The sequence below is a fragment of the Pempheris klunzingeri genome, chromosome 2 (assembly GCF_042242105.1).
Source record: "Pempheris klunzingeri isolate RE-2024b chromosome 2, fPemKlu1.hap1, whole genome shotgun sequence".
NCBI lineage: Eukaryota > Metazoa > Chordata > Actinopteri > Acropomatiformes > Pempheridae > Pempheris > Pempheris klunzingeri.
This window is the reverse complement of record NC_092013.1, coordinates 27,454,658-27,476,030: the sequence shown is the minus strand read 5'-3', so window position 1 is coordinate 27,476,030 and position 21,373 is coordinate 27,454,658. Positions and strand designations below refer to the sequence as shown.

The 21,373-nt window shown below is 40.5% G+C and overlaps 3 protein-coding genes across 3 annotated transcripts; 1 reads left to right on the top strand and 2 right to left on the bottom strand.

Moving 5' to 3' along the window:
* The first annotated feature begins 3,534 nt into the window (after positions 1–3,534).
* On the top strand, positions 3,535–5,142 carry LOC139209546 (fibronectin type III domain-containing protein 11-like). The gene is made up of 2 exons (XM_070839301.1): positions 3,535–3,675; positions 4,375–5,142. Exons 1-2 carry the CDS (start codon positions 3,535–3,537, stop codon positions 5,140–5,142), a joined length of 909 nt encoding a protein of 302 aa, XP_070695402.1.
* Positions 5,143–9,238: 4,096 nt separating this feature from the next.
* On the bottom strand, positions 9,239–11,162 carry LOC139216182 (P2Y purinoceptor 1-like). Its single transcript, XM_070847248.1, has one exon. The coding sequence runs from the start codon at positions 11,131–11,133 to the stop codon at positions 10,126–10,128; it is 1,008 nt and encodes a 335-aa protein (XP_070703349.1). The 5' UTR covers positions 11,134–11,162; the 3' UTR covers positions 9,239–10,125.
* A 1,221-nt stretch (positions 11,163–12,383) lies between these two features.
* LOC139209537 (CCN family member 5-like) lies at positions 12,384–18,833 on the bottom strand. The gene is made up of 5 exons (XM_070839289.1): positions 18,771–18,833; positions 16,780–16,996; positions 15,847–16,095; positions 13,258–13,490; positions 12,384–12,668 (listed from the first exon to the last, which is right to left on the bottom strand). Exons 1-5 carry the CDS (start codon positions 18,831–18,833, stop codon positions 12,384–12,386), a joined length of 1,047 nt encoding a protein of 348 aa, XP_070695390.1.
* Positions 18,834–21,373: the final 2,540 nt, after the last annotated feature.

Genomic DNA, 21,373 nt, shown 5'->3' with positions numbered 1-21,373 from the left:
CATAGATGCATGTGATCCATTAATAGTGACATTTATTATTTCATGATCCAGTGCAGTAACTATAGAACAGCTGTGACAGCAGTGCCAGATAAGGCAATCAGGAGAGGAACGTTTGCTTTACACCAGTTGCACAGACTGCAGGGAAATTGCATTCTTTCATCAGCCAGCATGAAGTTGAAGGGTAAAGAAAACTCCCATGTAGATTGATCAGTTGGAGTACAGGAGCAAAACAGAATTCACCTGTTACTGCTTGAAAGCCAACGGCAAGCACAGGTCCACAGTGAATAAGCAGCCAGCCTGTATCGTCATCTCAGTTATCACAAAATGCTCCACAGCTGCTACATTGCTCATTTTCAAAGCCAGAGAACAAAGCCTACAGGTTGACCAAGCATTGCCTCACCACATTGCCTCACCACAAGTCTCTCAAGTCACATAAGTCACATGTGAAAACTATGGCTGTAATTTGAAAAGTAGTGCATGTCTTCTTGTCATGCCAGTCTGTGGAAGTTGGTCAATATCCACAACATGACCTCAGCACACACACACACACACACACACACGACTTACAATTTCAACACCTAAACCTCACCTGTTATGAAACCCACAAACCAGAGCACTGTTGAGCCCCACTGGGCTCAGGTCATTTGCAGAACTAATTGTACTCTGGCTGATTGGCCTGTAATTTCCTCCATTAGGAGGCATCTGTTATACACATCCATTAGCTGATGTGCTCTGCTTTCTTTTGAGGAGAAGAGTTCCACGAGGTGTTTTGCTGTACTGTGCATGTTGTTTTGCGACTACTGCTTTACCATCAAAGTCTATCTCACCATTTCTATCTAATCTCCCCCTTTGGACTACTAGACGAATACTTTGAAGTGACTGTGATAAAGATCTGAAAGTAGTAATAATCGTAGCCCAGAACGGTTTTTTCTGCAGTCAGGAATATTCACATGCAGAGTGGCGTGATGACTGTCAAGAAACAGGCTGTAGCCTATGAGGCTTCTGCTAAACTAGCCTCAGCTCATCAGATAGTGTATCTGTATCTGTATCACCTTTACCCTTTCATGCATGAATTATGATAACCTCAGTCAAGATTTTTTTGTGTGTGTTTTTATTCATCTTTAGGCATGAAAAACAAGATTTGAACTTATATTTTATAAAGATGTATTTACATGTCCAGTAGTTGAAATATAGCTGGTGATGCATGATGTACAATTTAGTAGACATGTGATTAATCATAATTTCCTCCCAAAATAAAATCAATACTTGAAAAATGTAGCAATTGCATGACTCCTTAGATGTTACTTGATGTCCCCATATTTTTCTTATCTGCATAGGTTTCTTTTTATAGAAGGCTTGAACAGAAAAAAAATGAGCAACTTGGTGTTTCTGTCTGTCTGTCGACCATCTTGGTTTCACTCTTTTTTTTCCCACTTGCAATGGCTTCCCACTGGGTAGCAGTCAGTGTATGAGATGATGCAGCAGCATCCACTGCAGTGGCTGATGTGCAACTATGCCATCAAAACTCATGCATATACAAGAAAACAGCTTTTGAATAGCTGTACGCTGTAGTGACCTCTATGCATGAAAGGGTTAATCTACAAAATCTAATACATGGTCCTATACACCTTTACTTTAACACAACAGTGGACATTTATGTCCAAGGGGTTTGAAGGCCAACCAGTGCTTGCTCAATATGACTTTCAGGTTTGTTTGTTTGCTTATTTAGTATATGAGTTTCAGTATTTAAGTGTCAAATTGTAGAAGTGATTAAAATGCACAAAAACAGCTGGCCTATATTCATTAGTTTTTGTCTTGTGAGTCTCAGTGTTGAGAGTGTATTTATTGATTAGATTTATTTTTTGATACATTTGATCAATCTATCAAACAGTGACAGTGATTGGTATAGGGGGGCTGGTTACTGGGTTACTTGGGTAACTAGTTGTGACAGAAGCCATGCTGGCTGCTGCTGTCATTCCGTAACCGAGGAGGATGAACTGTAACCATGCAATGAAAAATTTAACCATAAACAAGGGCTGCCAATAAACTAGCATTATACAACAGGAAGCCTAAGTAAAACAAAGGATAATAGGTAGGCTTATTTATTGTTGCATAAGTTAAATGCTAGGTTAGCTAAGTATCTGCCAGAGTATTGTGTAGTTTACACTTTTTTATGTGTTCTGGCATTAGCTAGTTAGCTGTGTCAGGCTAACCCTGAGTTATTCACTTCAGGAATCCATGTAATGCTAACATTACCTCACAAATGTCTAAATAATCCCCAGTCACTCACTAAATGCAACTGGTTTAATTAAGTTGGCTATCAATAAATAGCCAATTAACCTAACAGACACAACCCTTTATGTTATTAGTAGCCTGCAATAGCAGCAATAGCAAATTGATTGACATTGGTTAACATTAGAGCTCTGGCTTGTTGGATTTCTAGTAAGCTAATACTAGTTGAGATAAGTTGCTTTTTCTCATATATAACCAGACCAGCAAAGTTGTTAAAAATGTATTTATTCATTCACTTTAATTTATGCACTGCACTCTTTTAGCCTTACTACTATGTTAGTGATTTAATGGCAAAGGTGCATTGAGTTATCGAAGATCTTCAACTATCATTAGCTTAATGTCCAATAAAGTCTAATAAATTGTTCCCACCCTGGGTTTTAAAAAGTTCCCCATAAGAACATCCATAGTAGTATAGTATATAGTTATAGTTATAGTTATAGTTATAGTTATATATATATATATATATATATATATATATATAAAAAAATAAGTTAATGCCTAGAGAGCAGAAGGAAATATGGCAGTCAGCAAGTTCCGGTCATGTTGAGTCTTTTTCACAGAAATTAATGGGTGGATAGTGATTACATTTAGATTTTGAATGTGATGTAGTTCCTTGGGTACGAGGTTGTGGAAGGACATAATGGTCGGACAGTTCAGTTTGTGGTGCTGTACATGACTGGTGTGAGTGGGTGTGTTGCAGTTTCACACTATAGAATTGATGACAAATTACTGTAAATAGTCTCACACATTTCTGAATACTATGCAGTGGTTGGGACCTGAAAAGCCAGTAATCCATGTGGGTTGCTTGCTGATCATATACTTAAGAAACATAAACTCTCTTTTGGACCATTAACATCCCACAACAATTAGTTTTTAACTTATTTGTAAAGAAGTCAAAAATATGAGCAAACAACCATTGGTCTGTAAAAGTTTCCTTTTTCCATAGTAGTTCCTTGGGTTTATGCCAGTATTGGTATATGGAGGCCTGATAATTATTCTGCTTCCCAGCCGACACTGGTTGCCAGTCAATCACAGGGCCAACACATAGAGACAGACTCACACTCACACCTCAGGCACCTGTATGTCTTTGTCCTGTGGGAGGAAGCCGCAGTACCCGCAGAAAACAGAGAACATGCAAACTCCCCCAAGAATACAGTTCAGTTCAGTTGTCTGTATATTGACTATAGCTTGCATACTGTGCATTAGCTTGCCTTACAGCTGCTAATGTATGTTCCAGTCATCATGAACGAAGTGAAGCTGGCCCGTACAAACTCAGATGAGTGTAGAGTCCAGGAGGTCAAGACTCAGAAGGACACTCTCCTAGACCTCTGCAACCAAATCCTACGGCTGCTCAACACCAGACTTAGTGATAAGTCCATCCTGGTTAGTATACCACAATGTGGAGCCGGGTGCAACCTGTACACATTTGTATTATCATTCATTTGTTATCACATGTTTTTGGGCTTGTATAGCATATTGTAAATTTGATCTTGTCATTTAGTCAGCAAACAGAAGTGGACAGGCCAAAGAAGCTGTGGTTTTTAATATGAAGCAATCTGTGAGAGTTGCGCATTGCCACTTACACTCAACTGACTACATGGTCTGCATGAGAACATATAAAGTGCCCCCCCCCCCACAAACACACAAACACACATGGTCCATGCAGTCGTCCCAGTCAAATAGATGATGGGCCTGCATTTTTTTCAGACGGTGCCAGTGTTGGTCTGAACACAGCCTTGAAGCCCCTACACACCCATTGTCCACTCACACACATGTATTAGCTCATGTTGCCTAATTAAAGGTTCTTCTCTGTATACAGACTGTGCTCAATTGACACCTCCTTCATTCTCCTGCTAGCTTTGGTGCAATTGTTAGGGGTGGGACAAATTGCACTGTTATCACTATTATTTTGTAACTGTAACACAGTTATTGGTAAGGTTTTTAAGAGACCTGTATGGGTCTTTTGATGCTTTCAAATTCCTGACTTGTAAATGTGATGTCAGAGGGATTTGGTACAGTATGAACGGCTGAGCACAAGCTGAGTGCCTGTAAATTCATGAGTTCATGTGATGTGTTCCCAAGGTGTTGCAGGAAGAGCTGCGGTTCATGCAGAGGTGCTCGTACTACTTGGAAATCCAACGCGAAGACTTGCTACCAACTGTGGACCAAAATCAGCAAACTTTACATTTGTCTGACAGCATGGTGTGGTCTCTCATTGACCAGCAAAAGCTGCAGCGTACAATGACCCAGGCTAACACCCAGGTGAGGCTCCTGCTCGCTCTCCTAGGAATGCTCTACGAAGAGATCATCAGGGGCTGCCAGGAGCTAGAGGCCTTCATTGTTGAGTACTACCAGGGTTTGGTGGACAGTGACATGGCAGCTTCCATGCAGCAGAAGCTCCAGAAAACCCACCAGTACATGAGTGACTTTCAGAACAGATTGACTCGGAATCTCGGCCCGCTGGACCTGCAGAACCGGCTCATTCCCAACACATGCAACTTCCCCCTCCCACACCTCAGTGCATCATTAACCATCAAGATGCCAGTGATATTTGACAGGTTCAAGTCATGTGTGTCATCCAACACTGCTTACCTGTTTTGGGATGTCGTAGATGAGCAGTCTAAGGAACCAACCCAGCAATTTGAGATCCATGGAAGGAGCCTTCACCCAACCATTCCTGAACATGGCCAGCTTACTGTAACTACATCCCAGTCGTACAACATACAAGTCAACAACCTGACACCTGACATGCATTATCAGTTCTCTGTCAAGAGAGTAGATGCTGTCAACTTGGTCTATGGACTGTGGATAGACACCATCATCCTGAAGACCTTGGACATTTCCAAGTAAGAGCAAAATGTCTCTTTCTGAAAATGAAGAGAAAGGGGACAATTATAATATACTTTGTATCCTTGCAAAGAGAAATATAGTTGACCTGCTTTATTGCAAATAAATCAACTTCTAGGATTCTTGAAAACTGTGTTAAGTGCAGGCTGAAATCATTCCAAATAACTTGGTGGACAATGCAGTTGAAAAATGAAAAACACACATATAGCAGAGTGGGACATTAAAGGCAGAAATATGAAGCACACCTTGGCTCTTATATTTAATTTGGATGTGTCAATATTGTAGTCACATCCTGTTTTAGCAAAAAAAACAATGCACATTTAACTGTTGAATTCTCCTTGGATCTCTACATCCTCTGCTGGAGTAAACAGAGGTTAACAGATGGAAGCTGTAGCTTAGTCATGCATCTCAGTTTTTAAAAGTCTTAACTTACCCAATGTAGCTATTAGTCTGCTTGAGGGCCTGAAAGGCTATTTGGAGATTCTAGAGATCATCACAATTCACTTGCACTTCAGCACTACAACATTAAGAGAACTCATCACCATATTATATGGAAACAATGTTCAGTGCTGACTTTGGCTGTGTGAAGTACAGTCTGTTGCCGGTTCAGGCCTTTACATTCATTTCAGTTCAAAACCAGGTTAACATATTGTCGAGCAATAACAATTGCTCCATTCTACTGTTTCCATTGTCAAGAATGAACTTTGTAACTAAATTTTTAAACCAACATGGATGAGAAATCCTTAAAATGCTCAGAGAACATATACTTTTGAACGTCTATTTGCAGATGATAACCTGCAAATAGATGTTGCAATGAACAATGTGATAAAATCAAAAGGATTTGACAGGAGAAATTTAGGGTTTTAAAGTATTTCTGTGATTTTCTCTGTTCTTTTAGTGGGTGGGGCTGCGATGGAGATTTGATGGTTTAACGATGTAGGAATCAGGATGTGATGGCAGTTGCTGGGCTATTTGCCTATGTTGCCAGGCGGAGACACTGTTAATTGGATTAGACCATGCCCCACACAGTCCTGATGATGCAGATTAGCTCAGTAAATTATTTCATTCTAGATGATTTATAGATGATTTATTGATATATATGTAAAATGTGACAATATAAAATTTTGATTCTAAATTAAATTTTTACTTCACTTGCCACTTTGCAATAGGGCCTATGGGAAAGGAATTAATATACCAACAGGACTAATATCATTACTGATTCTGATTCTGATTCTGATTATCTTGTGGATTAGAAATTCTTTAGTCAAATAGACCACACCAGTGCCTATATAGTGTCTGTATATGGGATATATGGGTATATGGGACTTGTTGGCTGTAATTGGCTGTGTGAGGGCAGGCACACAAAGACACCTTATAGCTTGGCAGGGGTGTGAGGCAAGGGTATTGGAATTAAATATAGATAAGTCAGCAGAGCTTCTTTTTTCTAGACAAGACACCCGGAATAAACTGTAATCTTTGACATTCACCAGATCTCTGGTAGAAATCAGCAGCAGCTATAAACTGAAACAGAACTGTTGATTCATAGTGACCTAAAATGAACTTAAAATGATGATGATATTCTTAAGAAGAAGACATTGTATATACCCAGTTGATTGATTCAGACGTTAGTAAACAACAAGTAAATTCTTAATGTTAAAAAATGTTCTTTTCTGGTCATATTGTACAGAAATGACAAAATAATAAAAACAGCTTGTGAAGTGTTGAATGCAACAAAGAGAGAAATATGATGTAAATACTATGAACAAAGCTTTCCAAAGCAAACATAATTTTTCCTATTCTTTGTGTTGCCTGTGTGTTGTTGGCCAGTATCCTTGGAAAAGGAAACAAAATTGGTTAACTTGAATGGCTATAGTTAGGACTGGCTGCAGCCCCCCACACCACCCCCGGTAACCAGCTAAGGATAAGAGGAATAGATAATGTATGGATGGATGAACTCAGTTTCAGGCTGAACCTATCAATTGAAACAAAACTTGCAAGAGAATTTGAGCTTCCAAAAAGGCTAAACAGAAAAGGGCAGCAGAATTGTGCAGTGAATGCCGTTTAAAAAGCAATGTATGTTTCTGTCTGTATCTCTGTCCATTATGTTCCTTACTTTTCTCCTGTCACTGTCTTATTATTATTTTAAAAATGTTTTTAAAAAATGCAGTGTTTTTGATTTTCCAAAACTGCGTTCCATTTTCATTGACCAACCGGTATTACTATACAGTGTCTGGCTGGTCCTGGTGTTTCCTCTAAGTGCTTGTGCACATTCATCAAGCTGCTTTGTGTTTTTCTTACCAGACTGTGTTTATAGCGTTAGGGAATGGGTGGGAGGGAAAATCAGTACGATGTTAATATTTATCTGTCGAAGCAGCAAAAGGCTGTGTTGGGCTCCTGCTCAGACCACAAAGACACAAAGAACTCAGATGGAATGAACTGTCTTATGTCAGCCTTTGGCTATGAGACAATCCTGTAAAATTCAGTTTGTCTGATTCAGACTAAGAGAGTGAGAACCATTTCAATGAATGTGTGAGACCTTTGCGACAGGAAAATGATTTTGCAACTACAAATGAAGAATGACGCTGTTTGCTGCTGAGAGTTTCCTGTATTTTTGCCATATAGCAGCATAATTGCATCACACCCTGCAAACGGTTTACACAATAGTTTACTTTGATGGGAAAAAGAGCAGAATCAATTAGTAGTACCTTAATTAATATCTCTCTGGTTGTCTGTCTGAAGTCCAAATAGAAACCGCTTGTGGCTTTTGTGTGCACTTCAGTGCACCAGGGGAATGTTGGACCTCCTTATTGTGTTTTATGTTCCTGTTTATGTCACTATCCTTGTTAGATTTCCAAGCCGGACATCGGGTCATTATTCCTATGAAGAGTGGAACTCATATATCAGTTGTGAGAGCAGATCAGGTCAAGGACCTAATAAGTCATTTCGTGAAATCCTCCCAGGGCACACACTTCTCCCAGCCACAAGCTCTTAGCCTGTACTTCCCGCTCCATTGTGCTGTATCGTTAAATGGAGGATGCATTTCCAAAGAATCCTACACAATACATGACATCATATACTGTATTTTCCATATAAACCCTTCAATCACACCTGGCCTCAATTTCTGACCTTCGCTTTCATAATCATGATCACTAAAGTGAAAGTAGGAGGTGAACTCCTGAACTATGCCTGAGAGTTTATGGTTAGCACGCCCTTTCCTGAAACTTTGCATAGGCTATGGCTTGTAGCTCAACTCAAAATTTCCCCACCTTTCAAGAGAATTTGTGAAAATCCCCAGAAACATCATTGAAGCATATATAAAATATATGAGTTACACTCCTGAAATGACAACAGATCAGTGACTGCTCTCCCCTTTTCACAATGAATTACACAGTGGGAACTAATTATGTAACACTCAAAGTATCATTTATTTCTTTTCTTCTAAAATGTTACTCCTTTGTTCTGATAAGTTATCCTTTTTTCCTCTGTATTATACCTACGTCGATGTAGGTGAGTACGTCTGTGATACCAATAGATTTAAAAAAGGACAGAATGCTGCTACTAAACGAAGAACACGAACTTAATCACATATGTTACTGATAGTATCACAGAAGTACAAAGAGAGTTCACAAAGACAGACGGATCTGAAATTCTCTCAGTGGTCTGTGAAGTTAACAGTGGCCTGATAAATATCTCCCGCATAGCTGAGCAACCAAAGAATTTAAATTTCTTCTATCCGGACCTGCTTCTGCATCTTTAGTCAGAACTACTCATGTGGGACCACACACTTGGTCATAGTTTGCAGTCTGCAAATCAGTTGTCATGCAGTTACATTTTACACTTATCAGATGATGCATTACTTTACACTTGTAATACTGTAGATGTGTATTCAGTGCTGCAAAGAACAATTATTTTCATCATCTATTAATGACTAAATGCAGTCAAATACAGCAGTTGGTGAGAGTCCTGTTGTTTAGCCTACACTGTCGATAGAAACGGTGTGGACAGAACAATAAAAACATCTCCTGGTATAACGTAACACAGTTGGACTGCACTACAAAACTGCAGCCTTCAAAATGATCACGCAGTTGAATCATTCATCTTTCATCATGGTATTCTTTATTGTTGGGTTTTGACTGCACTGGTTTTCGCTTGGTGGGCCTATTATTTATATTTACATGGTAATGATAAACTAATAATAACACGTATGGTGGTATATCATTCTGACAGGAAACAGTCTGCATAATGAGTAGTTCAGTTAGTGATACATGATTACATTTTGCTGATTTAAGTACATACTAGACTTTTCCTTGTAAGAAAGAATGCTTACAGTCTGGATTTAAACTTGACTGGGGTTTTGAATATTTCATCCACCACTTCTTCAGACTGACAACCCCAGAGGATACACAGCTCTTACTGTCTGTTGCCTTAAATAACGGAATAAATGCCTCTGATCAAACCCCTGTCCACTGAGTCTGTTACATAAACGGTGGACAATAAAAAAAACACTGGCATGTACTACAAACGCTTCACCTATAACAGTGCAAAATAGTAAACAGTGCTTTATGTGACCACTTATAAAAAGTTCCTGGCAATGCTTAAACTCAAAACACATTTTTGACAATCACAGCTTTAAAGCACACAAACACGGTGACATAGAAAGTGCAACAATACTGACAGCACAATACTTGATACAATACATCAGTGCAGTAAGTGAGATGAGCATCAGCTGGGAATAATAACATTTGTGTTGTGGAGTAATGTTCTGCAGATTCAAAGAAAATTCTCAAGCAGGACATTTGATTTCATCTCTGCGCTGACACCTCGGTGACACGACGACTTATGACTCTGGCAGAGTCAGATGGGCGTAATATCTGGCAAGTCATCAGTCCTCACTGAGCTTTGTTCCCAGACATGTGGAAGTTCTGGCGGTGCAAGATATGCAGGGATTAGTCCGCACGGAAGCGCATCGCACGTCTGATCCTCTGATCAGGTTGGAGTCTCTGAATCAGCCTCCGCTTCCACCGGTTTCCTATAAAGAACTGCGCCTGTCAGGACGACGACAGATTGCCGGGCCCGTTTACTCAAGTGATGAAGTTTCATTAGGAAATCGTCATTTCCAACTATATAAATTAGCGGGTTGATCGCACTGTTTAGACAAGCCAGACATCTGCCAACCTGATGCGCGATGTAGATGTCGCGGAAGCTGGGGTGGCAAATACCATCCTGTTTCAAAATCCTGATTTTCAAATTAACATTTCGAAACACGTGGTAGGGGATAAAACAGACCGAGAACAGAATCACCAGAATCACGACCAGTTTCAAGCACCGCTGCTTTAGCAAGGGGTTGATGTTGGCTTTTCTGGCAAGAACCACGACAACGTGTCCATAACAGACCAAAATGATAACCAAAGGTATGGCAAACCCTACGACGGTCCAGGCGATGCTGTAAGGCAGGTAGAGTCTGATCAGGTCGTTCGAGGTGGTGTCGAAACACGAGTTTGGTGATTCTAAACCATTCTTGTCAAAGAACATATCAGGGAAGATCTGAGTAAAGACGAAAAGCCAGACCAGAGCGCTTATGGCCAGCGAGTGGCGGCTGGTGATCTTTCCCATCACTCTCATGGGGTGCACGATGCCCAGGTACCTATAGATGCTGATGCAGGTGAGGAAGCCGATGCTGCCGTAAAGGTTGAGGTTGAAGCAGAAGCGGGTCACCTTGCAGAAAGTCTGGCCGAACCGCCAGTGGCTGTTGCGCGCGTAATAGTCCACGAGGAACGGCAGGGTGAAGAGGTACAGCAGGTCCGCCACCCCCAGGTTGAGCATGAAGATGTTGATGCTTCCGATGTTGTTCCAGCTGGTGCACACGCTCCTCAGACCCCAGATGTTGGACAGTGTCCCGACAAGGAACACAGTGATAAACACAGGCGGCAGAAATGTGTGCGTAAAATTCAGGTTAATGCTCCCGCAGGCTCCTAGCGTGGTGTTTTCAGACATCTCTTTGGTTTTAGCTCGTTTTAAAAGTCTTGTTCTTGTTTGATCTAAAAGCTGTTGCCAGGCGCTGGCTCGCTCAGACCAAACATCTCTGAACTACTTGTGCACCGTGCTAAAAAATACCGAAGTGAATATGAAACCAAGGGAATTCCCGCCCCCTTCTGAGCCTGGACCTTGGTGTGATGCGCACGAAGAGCCATGCAGACACGCTCGGTAATAGAAAACAAAAACATACGAAAAGCAAATGAAGTTATTTATTGCTGTGAAATCATTTACATCATCGCCACCTGTACGCGCTGTACAAGTTACGTTTGAAAAAAAAAAATCTAAATCCAAATATCACATGGATTTATGACCAACAAATTGTTAGTGACTGCCTTCAGATATGGCCTTGCATGTTCAAACACTCACAGACACACCTTCCCTCTTCTCAAACACTGATTATGTAATACCTTTATACAACTAGGTAGATTGTATCAACATTTAAGTCTAATGCTGATAACCAAATGCCATAACATACTTATTCAATAGCCTGCATAAATGGACACCCATGAAAAATTAAGAAAGTGGAACACATTAGGTGGTTCCACTTTCATATAACTCTATTACCATCTCTCTACTCTGATGAGTGTGCAGTTATCTATACATTCAGCCCAACCTTTGGCTACCTCAAATTTGCTTTGGGATATGAAATGTGGCGCTGTAGGTCTACCCACCGCCTGTTCAGACTGTTACTGTTGACTGGGGAGGGCACAGTAGCAGCACAGGTGATAACTTCACCAACATAGGAGAAAATGGAAATGGTTGACGCTGCAGTTCCACTAGATGTTGGTCCCCACATAACTCAAACTGCACTGCATCGGCGGGTGAGTGTATGTGCTTAATTGACAAATGAGCCAATATGGGCACCAAGGCATAAGGCTAACAAAGTCCACTGGTAGCTAAGGACAGAAAGGGCTGCTTTAAAATGAAATAATATGGGGTAAAATGTTGATGAGGTTACCTTCTCATTGTTTTAAAATCTGGATACAGATCACTGCATAAATCGTAGCACTTCCTTTCAAATGACCATGGATGGAGTATTTGCACATCTTGATACACTGTTCTCAATGGCTACTGTTAGATGTCAAGTTTCACATCCTGAATGTAACATTTCCATAATTTTGAAACACTGGCTCAACTTCTTTTTGAATCTTTGGTTTCCTCACAGACAGGACCTGCCCATCTTTCCTGTAGCTGGATGCACAGGTCCCTCACAGCCAGGGCAGGACGCTCCGGGCAGCCGTGGCCGGGGACTGGCAGGTGGAGATGCTGCAGGAGCAGGACTCGATCATCATCACCTGCTGCTGAATGAGCCTGCCTTTGGGGCAGCGGAAAACCATCCGCACTGTCCTGGTGTGGGAGGGGCTGCAGCAGCGTCCGTCCGGACAGGCCAAGGCACAGAACCTGGGACGGAAGGCTCTGGTGCTCCAGCACCCCTGGTGTTCAAGGTGTACGGGCAACAGTGAACTGTAGCTGCTCTCGCACACCCCCGAAACCTAAAATAAACAGCAATAAGCAAAACTGTACTGTCCAGTGAGACATGGTCATTTGTGGTTGGTACATCTTTTAACATCTAGAGTAGGCCCCTGCTTACCTTGAACGATGGCACAAAATTTGCAACATCCAATAAACATCAACTCTGTAATTGCAAGTCTTATCAAAAGTGTATCTGGGGAATATACCACTACAAAATAAGAAAGAAATAGGAAAAAAGACTTTAAATAGTGAGTTTTAGATAATAGAACAATTATGGAATTACATCCCTAGTTCTTTTATGTACTGTTCCACAGTGGCTCTTTTAGATATACTGTATTATAGTACTTTTTTATATGGTTATCTTATTGAAATTGTAAAATTTCAATGTCTCAATGCAATTGCACCTATTTATATAATATTTTCTAGTTCCATGCAGTTCAAGATAAAACTATGTGGATGCCAAAATGGTGCACAGTGGCTCAGAAATGCATTACCTCACCTAAAGCATTTGTAAATAGTGTGCATGTTGTAACTTTTCTTTGGAACGCATTAACAGTAAACATTACATGCTTGTTCAATCTGATTAATGTGTTTCAATTGTGCACTGACCGACTGCAGCCTCCGGAGTCCCGGCAGCAGACTGTGGCATGGCCTGACCTGGCACAGTCTGGTCTCAGTCTGCAGGCGACAAGCCCAGTTCCTGTTTGTGGTGCGGGTGGACACACCTGGGCCACAGCTGTGGGAGCAGGGGCCCCATTCTGAGGTCCATTGGATACAGTTGGAGATCGAGTCAAATGACGGGCCGGACAGCCCACCCCCGTAGTCCTGACGTGCCTGCTCTGCTGGAAAGAAACACAGAGGAGGAAAATATTTGCTGTATGCATCAAGCAGAAAGTTGTTTGAGGTGGACAGATTTGACAAGAGCGAATCCACAGCACATCTGCAGGTTAAAATAATGTTTGGGTGAGGTCAGTTTTCTAAGAATAGCGCTCACAGATGTTTCATGCATATGTTTGATCTTCCTGACACCGGTTTGTATTGAAGTCTGTTTAATCCTCACAATCCAAAAGTGACCTGAACCATTCCACAAGCCAAGTGTGGGTCTTATGCATCCTAATACCTGCTGTCTTGAATCCAGTTTTTCTCCATTGCTTTGGTACATTTCTCAAATCATTACATTTGCAAAACAACTGTATTGCTTGAAAGAATCTGTGCGAAAAGCACCACACAGTGAATTACCCACAAAAGCCTGTGACTTGCTTAATAAATAAATAAATAAATAAGTCAATGAACATGTCAGTGTCAAGCCCCCGTGTCAGCGTTTAAAAACAAGATGCTTAGCCATGTTGTCAATACAAGTATTTTTCAATGTAAACTATGGCGAGGGTTTTTAAGACATTAAGTCATTAAGTCATTGAAAATGCACAAGGCTGCACTTTTTCTGCATAAGATATAACAATTTCACCAGTACAAAGTTACACATTGCTGTATGTGGGAGAGGATGAACGTATATACATTATATACATATATATGTGTGTGTTACAGCATATGTACAGTGTCTGTATAAAGTATACTTCTAGAATACTGTAAAATGCAAGTAGAATACTGTAATATGAAACATTACACTAAGTATACCGTATTACAGTACAGTGCACAATATTGGATTGCATACCTGTTCTGTCTACAGAACATTCAAATGATTGAGGGCACAGCTCAACAACATTAGCTGCACCCTTCCACCTTTGTCTAGATAACGCTGTTATGAATTGGCGCTATATGAATAAAGATTGATTGATTGACTGGTATATATTGTATATGTGCCTTAGCTCAAAAAGCTTTCAGAACAAGGCAAACTGCCAAAACAACATGCAGATGGCACCTACAAGTCCAACAGCAAACATCTATGACATTTCTGGCAGGGTGGGTGTATTTTTTTCCTTTCCGAAAGTGAAAAATGCGAGCAGAGATGGTGGATGTAGCACTGTGTACATCCTCACTTACAACTGCTTTCATCGGAAATGAACTGAAATACATTTGATTGCTCAAATGTAAGATGCAAATTAAAATGAGCTAATACACTACTAACTTAAAGTTAACACTGAAAATAGCTCTCAAATTCATACATACCGTATTTACCGGACTATAAGCCGCTACTTTTTTCCCCACGCTTTGAACCCTGCGGCTCATACAACGATGCGGCTAATCTATAGATTTTCCTTCGCTAACGGCCATCAGGGGGCGCAGGAAGTGCAAAAACGAGACAGACGCAAGAGGTCAATGCAAAGAAGAAGACGCTAGTTTTTGGCGCACTCAACGTAAAATGCAGCACGAACGCAAAATATTTTTCACACAAGGTGTGTGGCTCTTCAACTCCGACACTGAAGAAGCCGACTTCAGTGGTTTCAGTGCACAGGAGGAGAATGAATAAAAATATTAATGACTTTTCTGTTTTGTTTGATCAGCCGTTTTACTGCCGTGTTACAGGCACTGCTTGGAAACAATTAAGGTATGTAAATAAACATTTACAAAATCTTTCTGTGTAAATATCTCATTTCACAACGTATATATCTTATAGTCTGCTGCGGCTAATATATGTAAAAAAAAATTTTTCTTTTAAAATTTAGTGGGTGCGGCTTATATTCCGAAGCGCTCTATAGTCCGGTAAATACGGTAATCCGTTCTTTTTACTTCTCTCTTATATTTCAGAACTATTATTCCAGAAATGTGTGATTTCCTTTGGAAGATCTCGCACAGATGTTGTTAGAAAAGTGAAATTGGTTCCAGGTGCAGAAAGCTTGGCAGGCGTAGTAACAGTAAGTTGTGCAGAAGTGACAAGACGGCGGGTGGAGTGAACAAGGAGTTTTTAGCATTTCAATTCTGATCTGAGAAAAGTAACTGAGGAAAACTGTACCAGCAGCTTGTCATGTCTCACAGGAAATAGCTGAAAAGCATCTAACTGCCTCAGTGGTCTGACTTCTGGCAGAGATCATATGATAACACCTCTGCTGTCTTCGTTGTGGCTATATTTAACACTTTTGCTCTTGATAGATATGATAGATAGATAAGATATGTTGTTTTAATAGCATGACTTGTTGCAAATGTTCTTTTGACCATCTAACAACAGACTAATGTGTTGGAATGTGTTCCCAGCCATTTTTGTTTGGTCTTGTACATCATCTATTTCATCTGCCCCATTACCTGATGATGGATTTGAGGAAATGCTGTTATCCACGTCCTTACACACCCACTCTTTGCAGCAATGTCCTGGTCGCTGCACCAGTTGAGGGTTGGGGCACTTATCAGTAGGTCTCTGCAGATCATCTTTGCACAGGGGCACGCAGGTCACCCCTCCCCCCAGGCAGTGGCAGAGCTGGGCACAGGAAGGTTGAAATACCTGTCCCTCCTCCATTCTCCTGCCATTCATCTCACAGCCCAGCTCATTCCGACCTGATAACAGCAAGGGAAGGAAGAGGAGGAGACAAGGGAGTATTATGTGGGTGAAAGTGCTTGATGCATCACTGCTGTGCCAAGCGTGGAGCAGGTTCAACATGTGCAGACATATAACCTGTGGAAATCACACACCATTGTATTAGTGGTAGGACGCAACATCACTACTGTCAGTGTAGTAGTTGCAGCAGTAGAAGTATCAGTAGAGTATTACAGTAGTTGTTTTAGTAGTAGTACTGGTATTGGCAGCTGTGGTGGCCTCAGGTTGTGCCTTCTATGCATTATCATAAGTCACAGGCATAAAAAAAGTTTTTGGAGGTATTTTGGATGGAATGTGTTTTGCTAAGATGTCCAAATAAACACTGAAGCATTTACATTTAAAAAATGAAAAGTGCCCATTACTACAACACAAATTTGTGTTGAACCAATAGTCCTAAACCCCAAAACACTCAGTTTATTTGTCAAATGGACAATAAAAAAGTTAAAGGACCAAAGTTAGGACCAAAATTTTAGTTTCACTCATTGTCTGCCACTATAGCAGCCATTAGAATTTTAGTGGCATAGCAGTTGAAATGATAGCTGTAGAAGATTTGTCAGTATTAGTAGCAGTAAAAGTAGCAGTACAGATATTTGCAGATCTTATCCAAACTAATCTGTTTTAGCACGAGTATGATCTGTTCGCACCGACACACAGTCCCGGCCCTCCAGGGAAGCTGGAGCTGTAGTCACACTTCAGCCCTCGCTGGGTGTCACAGGGCAACCGGTCGGTGCAGGATTCGCCCTCCTGCCTGGCACACATCTGGCAGCACCCACAGCTGTCTAACATCAGGGTAACACCAACGGGACAGCGCAGCACGCTGGGAGGGCACTCACATGGCCATGCACACATCTGGCACCACACCTAAAGTGAAAGTGACAAAGAGGTAGCTGCTGTCGTGATTGTCGTGGATTTGGCTCTTTCGGTTAAGACACATCGTGTAAAGGTTATCCACACACTTCACTGTGAGCAGAGTAAAGATGTTGTTTCTGAAAACAGAACACGCACATTTCCACCTACCTCCTCTGCTGGGACAGAAGCAGAAATCTCATACGTGTGAATCTCAAAACCTCAGGATGTGACCCTGAAACAAAAACACCTGAAGCATCTGTCTACCTGGTTCTCTAATCCTTTGTTAGAGGACTCCTTTTTACTATGATGGGAGAGGTCGGTGTTTCTACTGTATACTGAAGTAACTCCAGCAAACATGCATGTAGCTGTACTTCTGATACTTGAGTAAGATGCTTTTGTATTGACACTCCTGAACCTGGCTGACCGCTGTTTATATACTGTGTGCAGATTTTACTGTCACTACAGACAAATGGAACAGACAGGAAGTGCACCTCTATTCTAGGCCAAGTAACCACATAGTTCAGACACGTGCTCACGTGTAGAACTCAGTGGGAGTCATCTGTATTCCTGTGCAGCTCTATACACAGGTTGATACATGTGCTTGTTCTTTTGTAAAAGATCATATGATTCCAATGAAACAAAAGTCATATGTACCACTTCACTTTCAACATTCAACTCTCCTTCTAGTATTAGATGTTTTCATGAAAACCCATGTGTGGGTATCATGTATCATCATATTAGCATATCAGAGATTTCCTGTGTCAAATTTCCATTTACAACCAGAATACAGATTGAAATGATGTGAAATCACAGACAAGCCTACAAAAGTCTGTGTGTTGACTGCAGCTATCCTCTCCTAGCTGATTAGCTTTGCTTCTTTAACTTTTTTAAAGAGAAAGACTTTTGATTTGCCAGCCAACATAGTGAAAGGATTTCTCATCACTCATCACATCACTTTACAAATAAATATTCCAGCATCACAATTATGTCCACAGATATTCTTTGGTCTTAGATGAGCATTACATTTAAACTCTGGATTCAAAGGTAGAGGAAGAGCAGTAAAAGAAAAAAAAGAACATTTTAATCAGAAAACTATTAGTTGACTTAAATCAGATATTCATTTATTTCAATGTCATGCCAAACATTTGGCCAAACTCACACGGTTTCCCATTCCATATTGTCATCTAAAGCCAACTTTGGTGCATATTTGTGCATACCCAAAAATATAAAACAGGGCTGTTTTGTATCGATTTAGACAAGTAAGAGTACAGGAAACACACAGGCTTGAAAAAAGATCAATCTTTCAGATTATTATTACTTTTTTTTTTTTTTTTACCAACTCTTTATACTCAGCAAGCTCTTACCAACACATAAATAATTAAATACAATTAAAATTAAAACTAAATCATTTGTATTATCAGTATAGAGATCCATGTATTAATATGAGTCTATTTGTTTTGGGGAAAACACACTAATAACCCCGTTGATAACCCTCTTAAGGTGTCACTCCAGGTGCTCTCCCCTCATGGTAAGGTGATTAATGGCAGTTTTTCACTTTGTATCACTGCCTCCAGTCATCATAGTCTACGCTGTTAGGAGATATAACAGGGACATCCTCAACCCAACAATCGTTATGCAGGCATTCACATTTCACACACAGCACAGCTAAGTGCGTCACTCTGCAGTGAATGATGCAACTGAGAGAGGAACTACTTCTGTGGCTGAGGATGTGAGCTGTCATTTTGCTGAGAGTATATAAATATGCGTCTCACTTGGCTGGTCTCACCTGAGTGACGATACACAACAGCAAAGAGCAAACCAGCTGGGGGTCTCTTCTGTCCATTTTCATCAACTCTGCCCTCAGTGTTCCTTCTTTTGTCAAGTCTCCCTCCCTTCTTGTTCTTGTCCTCTTCTGGAGAAGAGTGTAGTTATTAAAGCTGCCTTCCTCCAATCATTTATATAGTCTAGGTTCTGATGTCATAGGCGGTGGACTGCAAAGTAAATAGAATGAAGACTCCTTGGCCTCTACATCTCCACATTCCTGCAGCAAACCTTTTCCACTGCCACCCTTTGCTCTGCATGGTCTTTACCTGCAATATGCTGCTCAAATGTGTTCAGTTGGCCTGGCTGATGAAATAGACCTAAGCTGAGTACTAATGTAGGCAAAGGTATTTGCAAACGTGTGTTAACTTTCCTCTGTTGATCCAGTGTCACACCATCCCACTTTAATTTCTTTCACTGTATCTGACTTTAACACTATTTAACACTGTCCTTTTCTGTCAGTATTTCCATTCAGCCAATTGCCTTGAGCTTAAATAAAAGCTACAATAAGTCCAGTATTAACGCTCCTTTTAGCTATGGTCTGGTCTAGTTTCTGAGAAAAATGTCTGGATGTTTAGTTGCTAAATGCTCCACTTTCTTCACCAGCTAGTCACTAGATTTGTTCATTGTTTGGTGCTGGGCAGGTAGCATAGTGGGTTTATTTATTTTGCTAATCTGTATTTTGATATTGGATGAAATGACTGGATGGAATGACTATGTTTAATGTAAAAGTTGCTCATAATGACAAACCTAGTGAGAATCATCCGTTTCCACTTTCCCTCAAGAGCCTATAAATCGGCTTTCAGCTGAATACTCAACGTTTTGATTTTGCAGCCTGCAGCTTCACTGCTTTGGTTCAGTCCTATCATATCATCTTTTGTTTAGCAGACAGCTATTTTTGGCAGGACACAAAAAGTCAGATAAACCCTATGTATGCTACCAGCTCATCACCCAAAGGCTGAGTGGAAGTTAGCAATTAGCTGGTGAACATAGTAAAGCATTTAACAGCTGTTTGAGAGACAGATACTTAAGTAGTTTTGGAGACTAAAACGGAGCTAAAAAGAGAGTGAATACTGGACATCTATTTGACAAGTCAGCAGAAACATGACTACAATTAAATGCTAAATGCTAAAATTGCTATGTGTCTACTGTATGGAAAAACCTGTAAGTACAACTGTGATTGTGTTTTACAGTGGGTGACATGTTATAACGGTTGTGTAGGAGGGTGATACTATGTCACAGTGGCTGTGTCTGAGGTCACTTCCTTTTTCCTATGTAGCACACTATATTTACCAACAACATCTATAGCTATAGTGCTCCTCAAAAAAGTAGAAGCAGCAGAAAGCAGCGGCTGTTAACAATCCCACACTGCAATGAGTCACATTTCACATGTGAAAATGATCATTGTCTCTTAAAGGTTCAATGCGTAATATTTAGCTAGATCATTTTAGTTTAAAACAATTATCAATTATTTCATATGACATTTCATTTCACCCAACAACATTTCATTGGGAAATTCCTTGGATTGGAGCTACAGTCACCTAGAGAAAGACTATCTAGAGAAGAACAGGCAGAAACAATCACGACTATTTGTCTCCACTTAGTGGTTGAATAAGTTCACTGGTGAGAAACTTCCTTGATTTCATGTGCACTTTATTTTCTACACTAGCAATCTTTCCCTGACTGAGTAAAATGATACCCTGTCTCATTTTAATCATCATTAAATTTCATTTTAACATTCTACAGATCTGACCATAAACGATAACACAAGATAAATACAAAGTTACAAGATAAATACAAATGCAAACACTTGTGCTTGAATACTCTAGGACAATCACATTTGGATCTGTGGTCGCTTTAGGTTAAGAGAGAGGTTGAAGTTTTTTTAGAAGCTTACATGCACACCAACTGTGGAATAATTGATACCCAGTGGTGTAAAGTAATGAACATTTACAGTACACTTCCTCAAATATGTGGCATCATGTGGTACTTGTACATTACTCGAGTATTTCCGTGTTATCCCAATTGTTTTGCTTCTCCCGTACATTTGTACTTTCTATTCTAGTCCCTTGACAGCTTGAATTACTTTGCGCTGATACTTTAAACTTGATGATTACATGAGATTAAGATCTCTTTTACAAGACAGACCTGAGAACAAGCAACATTCACAAAAACACACAGAACAAAACAGAACTTTACACGAGACACAACTAAACAATAACAGGAAATAAAGAGTGGTTACATGAAGCAGTTACAAGAATCAGCAAAGACATCAGGTACTAAGGTTTTAATTCTCTAATAGTGATGAGTGACTCCAGTTTGAGGGCAGATTGTAGCTCAGTCCATTGAAAAGGTGCATAATACCTGAACCCAGTTCTGCCAGTGCTAGTGAGGGACCTCTGAAGTTCGGTGGACACTGGATCGTTCGCTGAGGTTAGTGGATTTGAATGAGAGAAGAGATGTGAGGTGGTCAGGAAGCTTCAACAGCAGAGCTTTTTGAATGAACGGCATGAGGTGCCTGTTTCTTCTTGTCTGTAAGGAAGTCCATCCAACCTTCTGATACAGAGG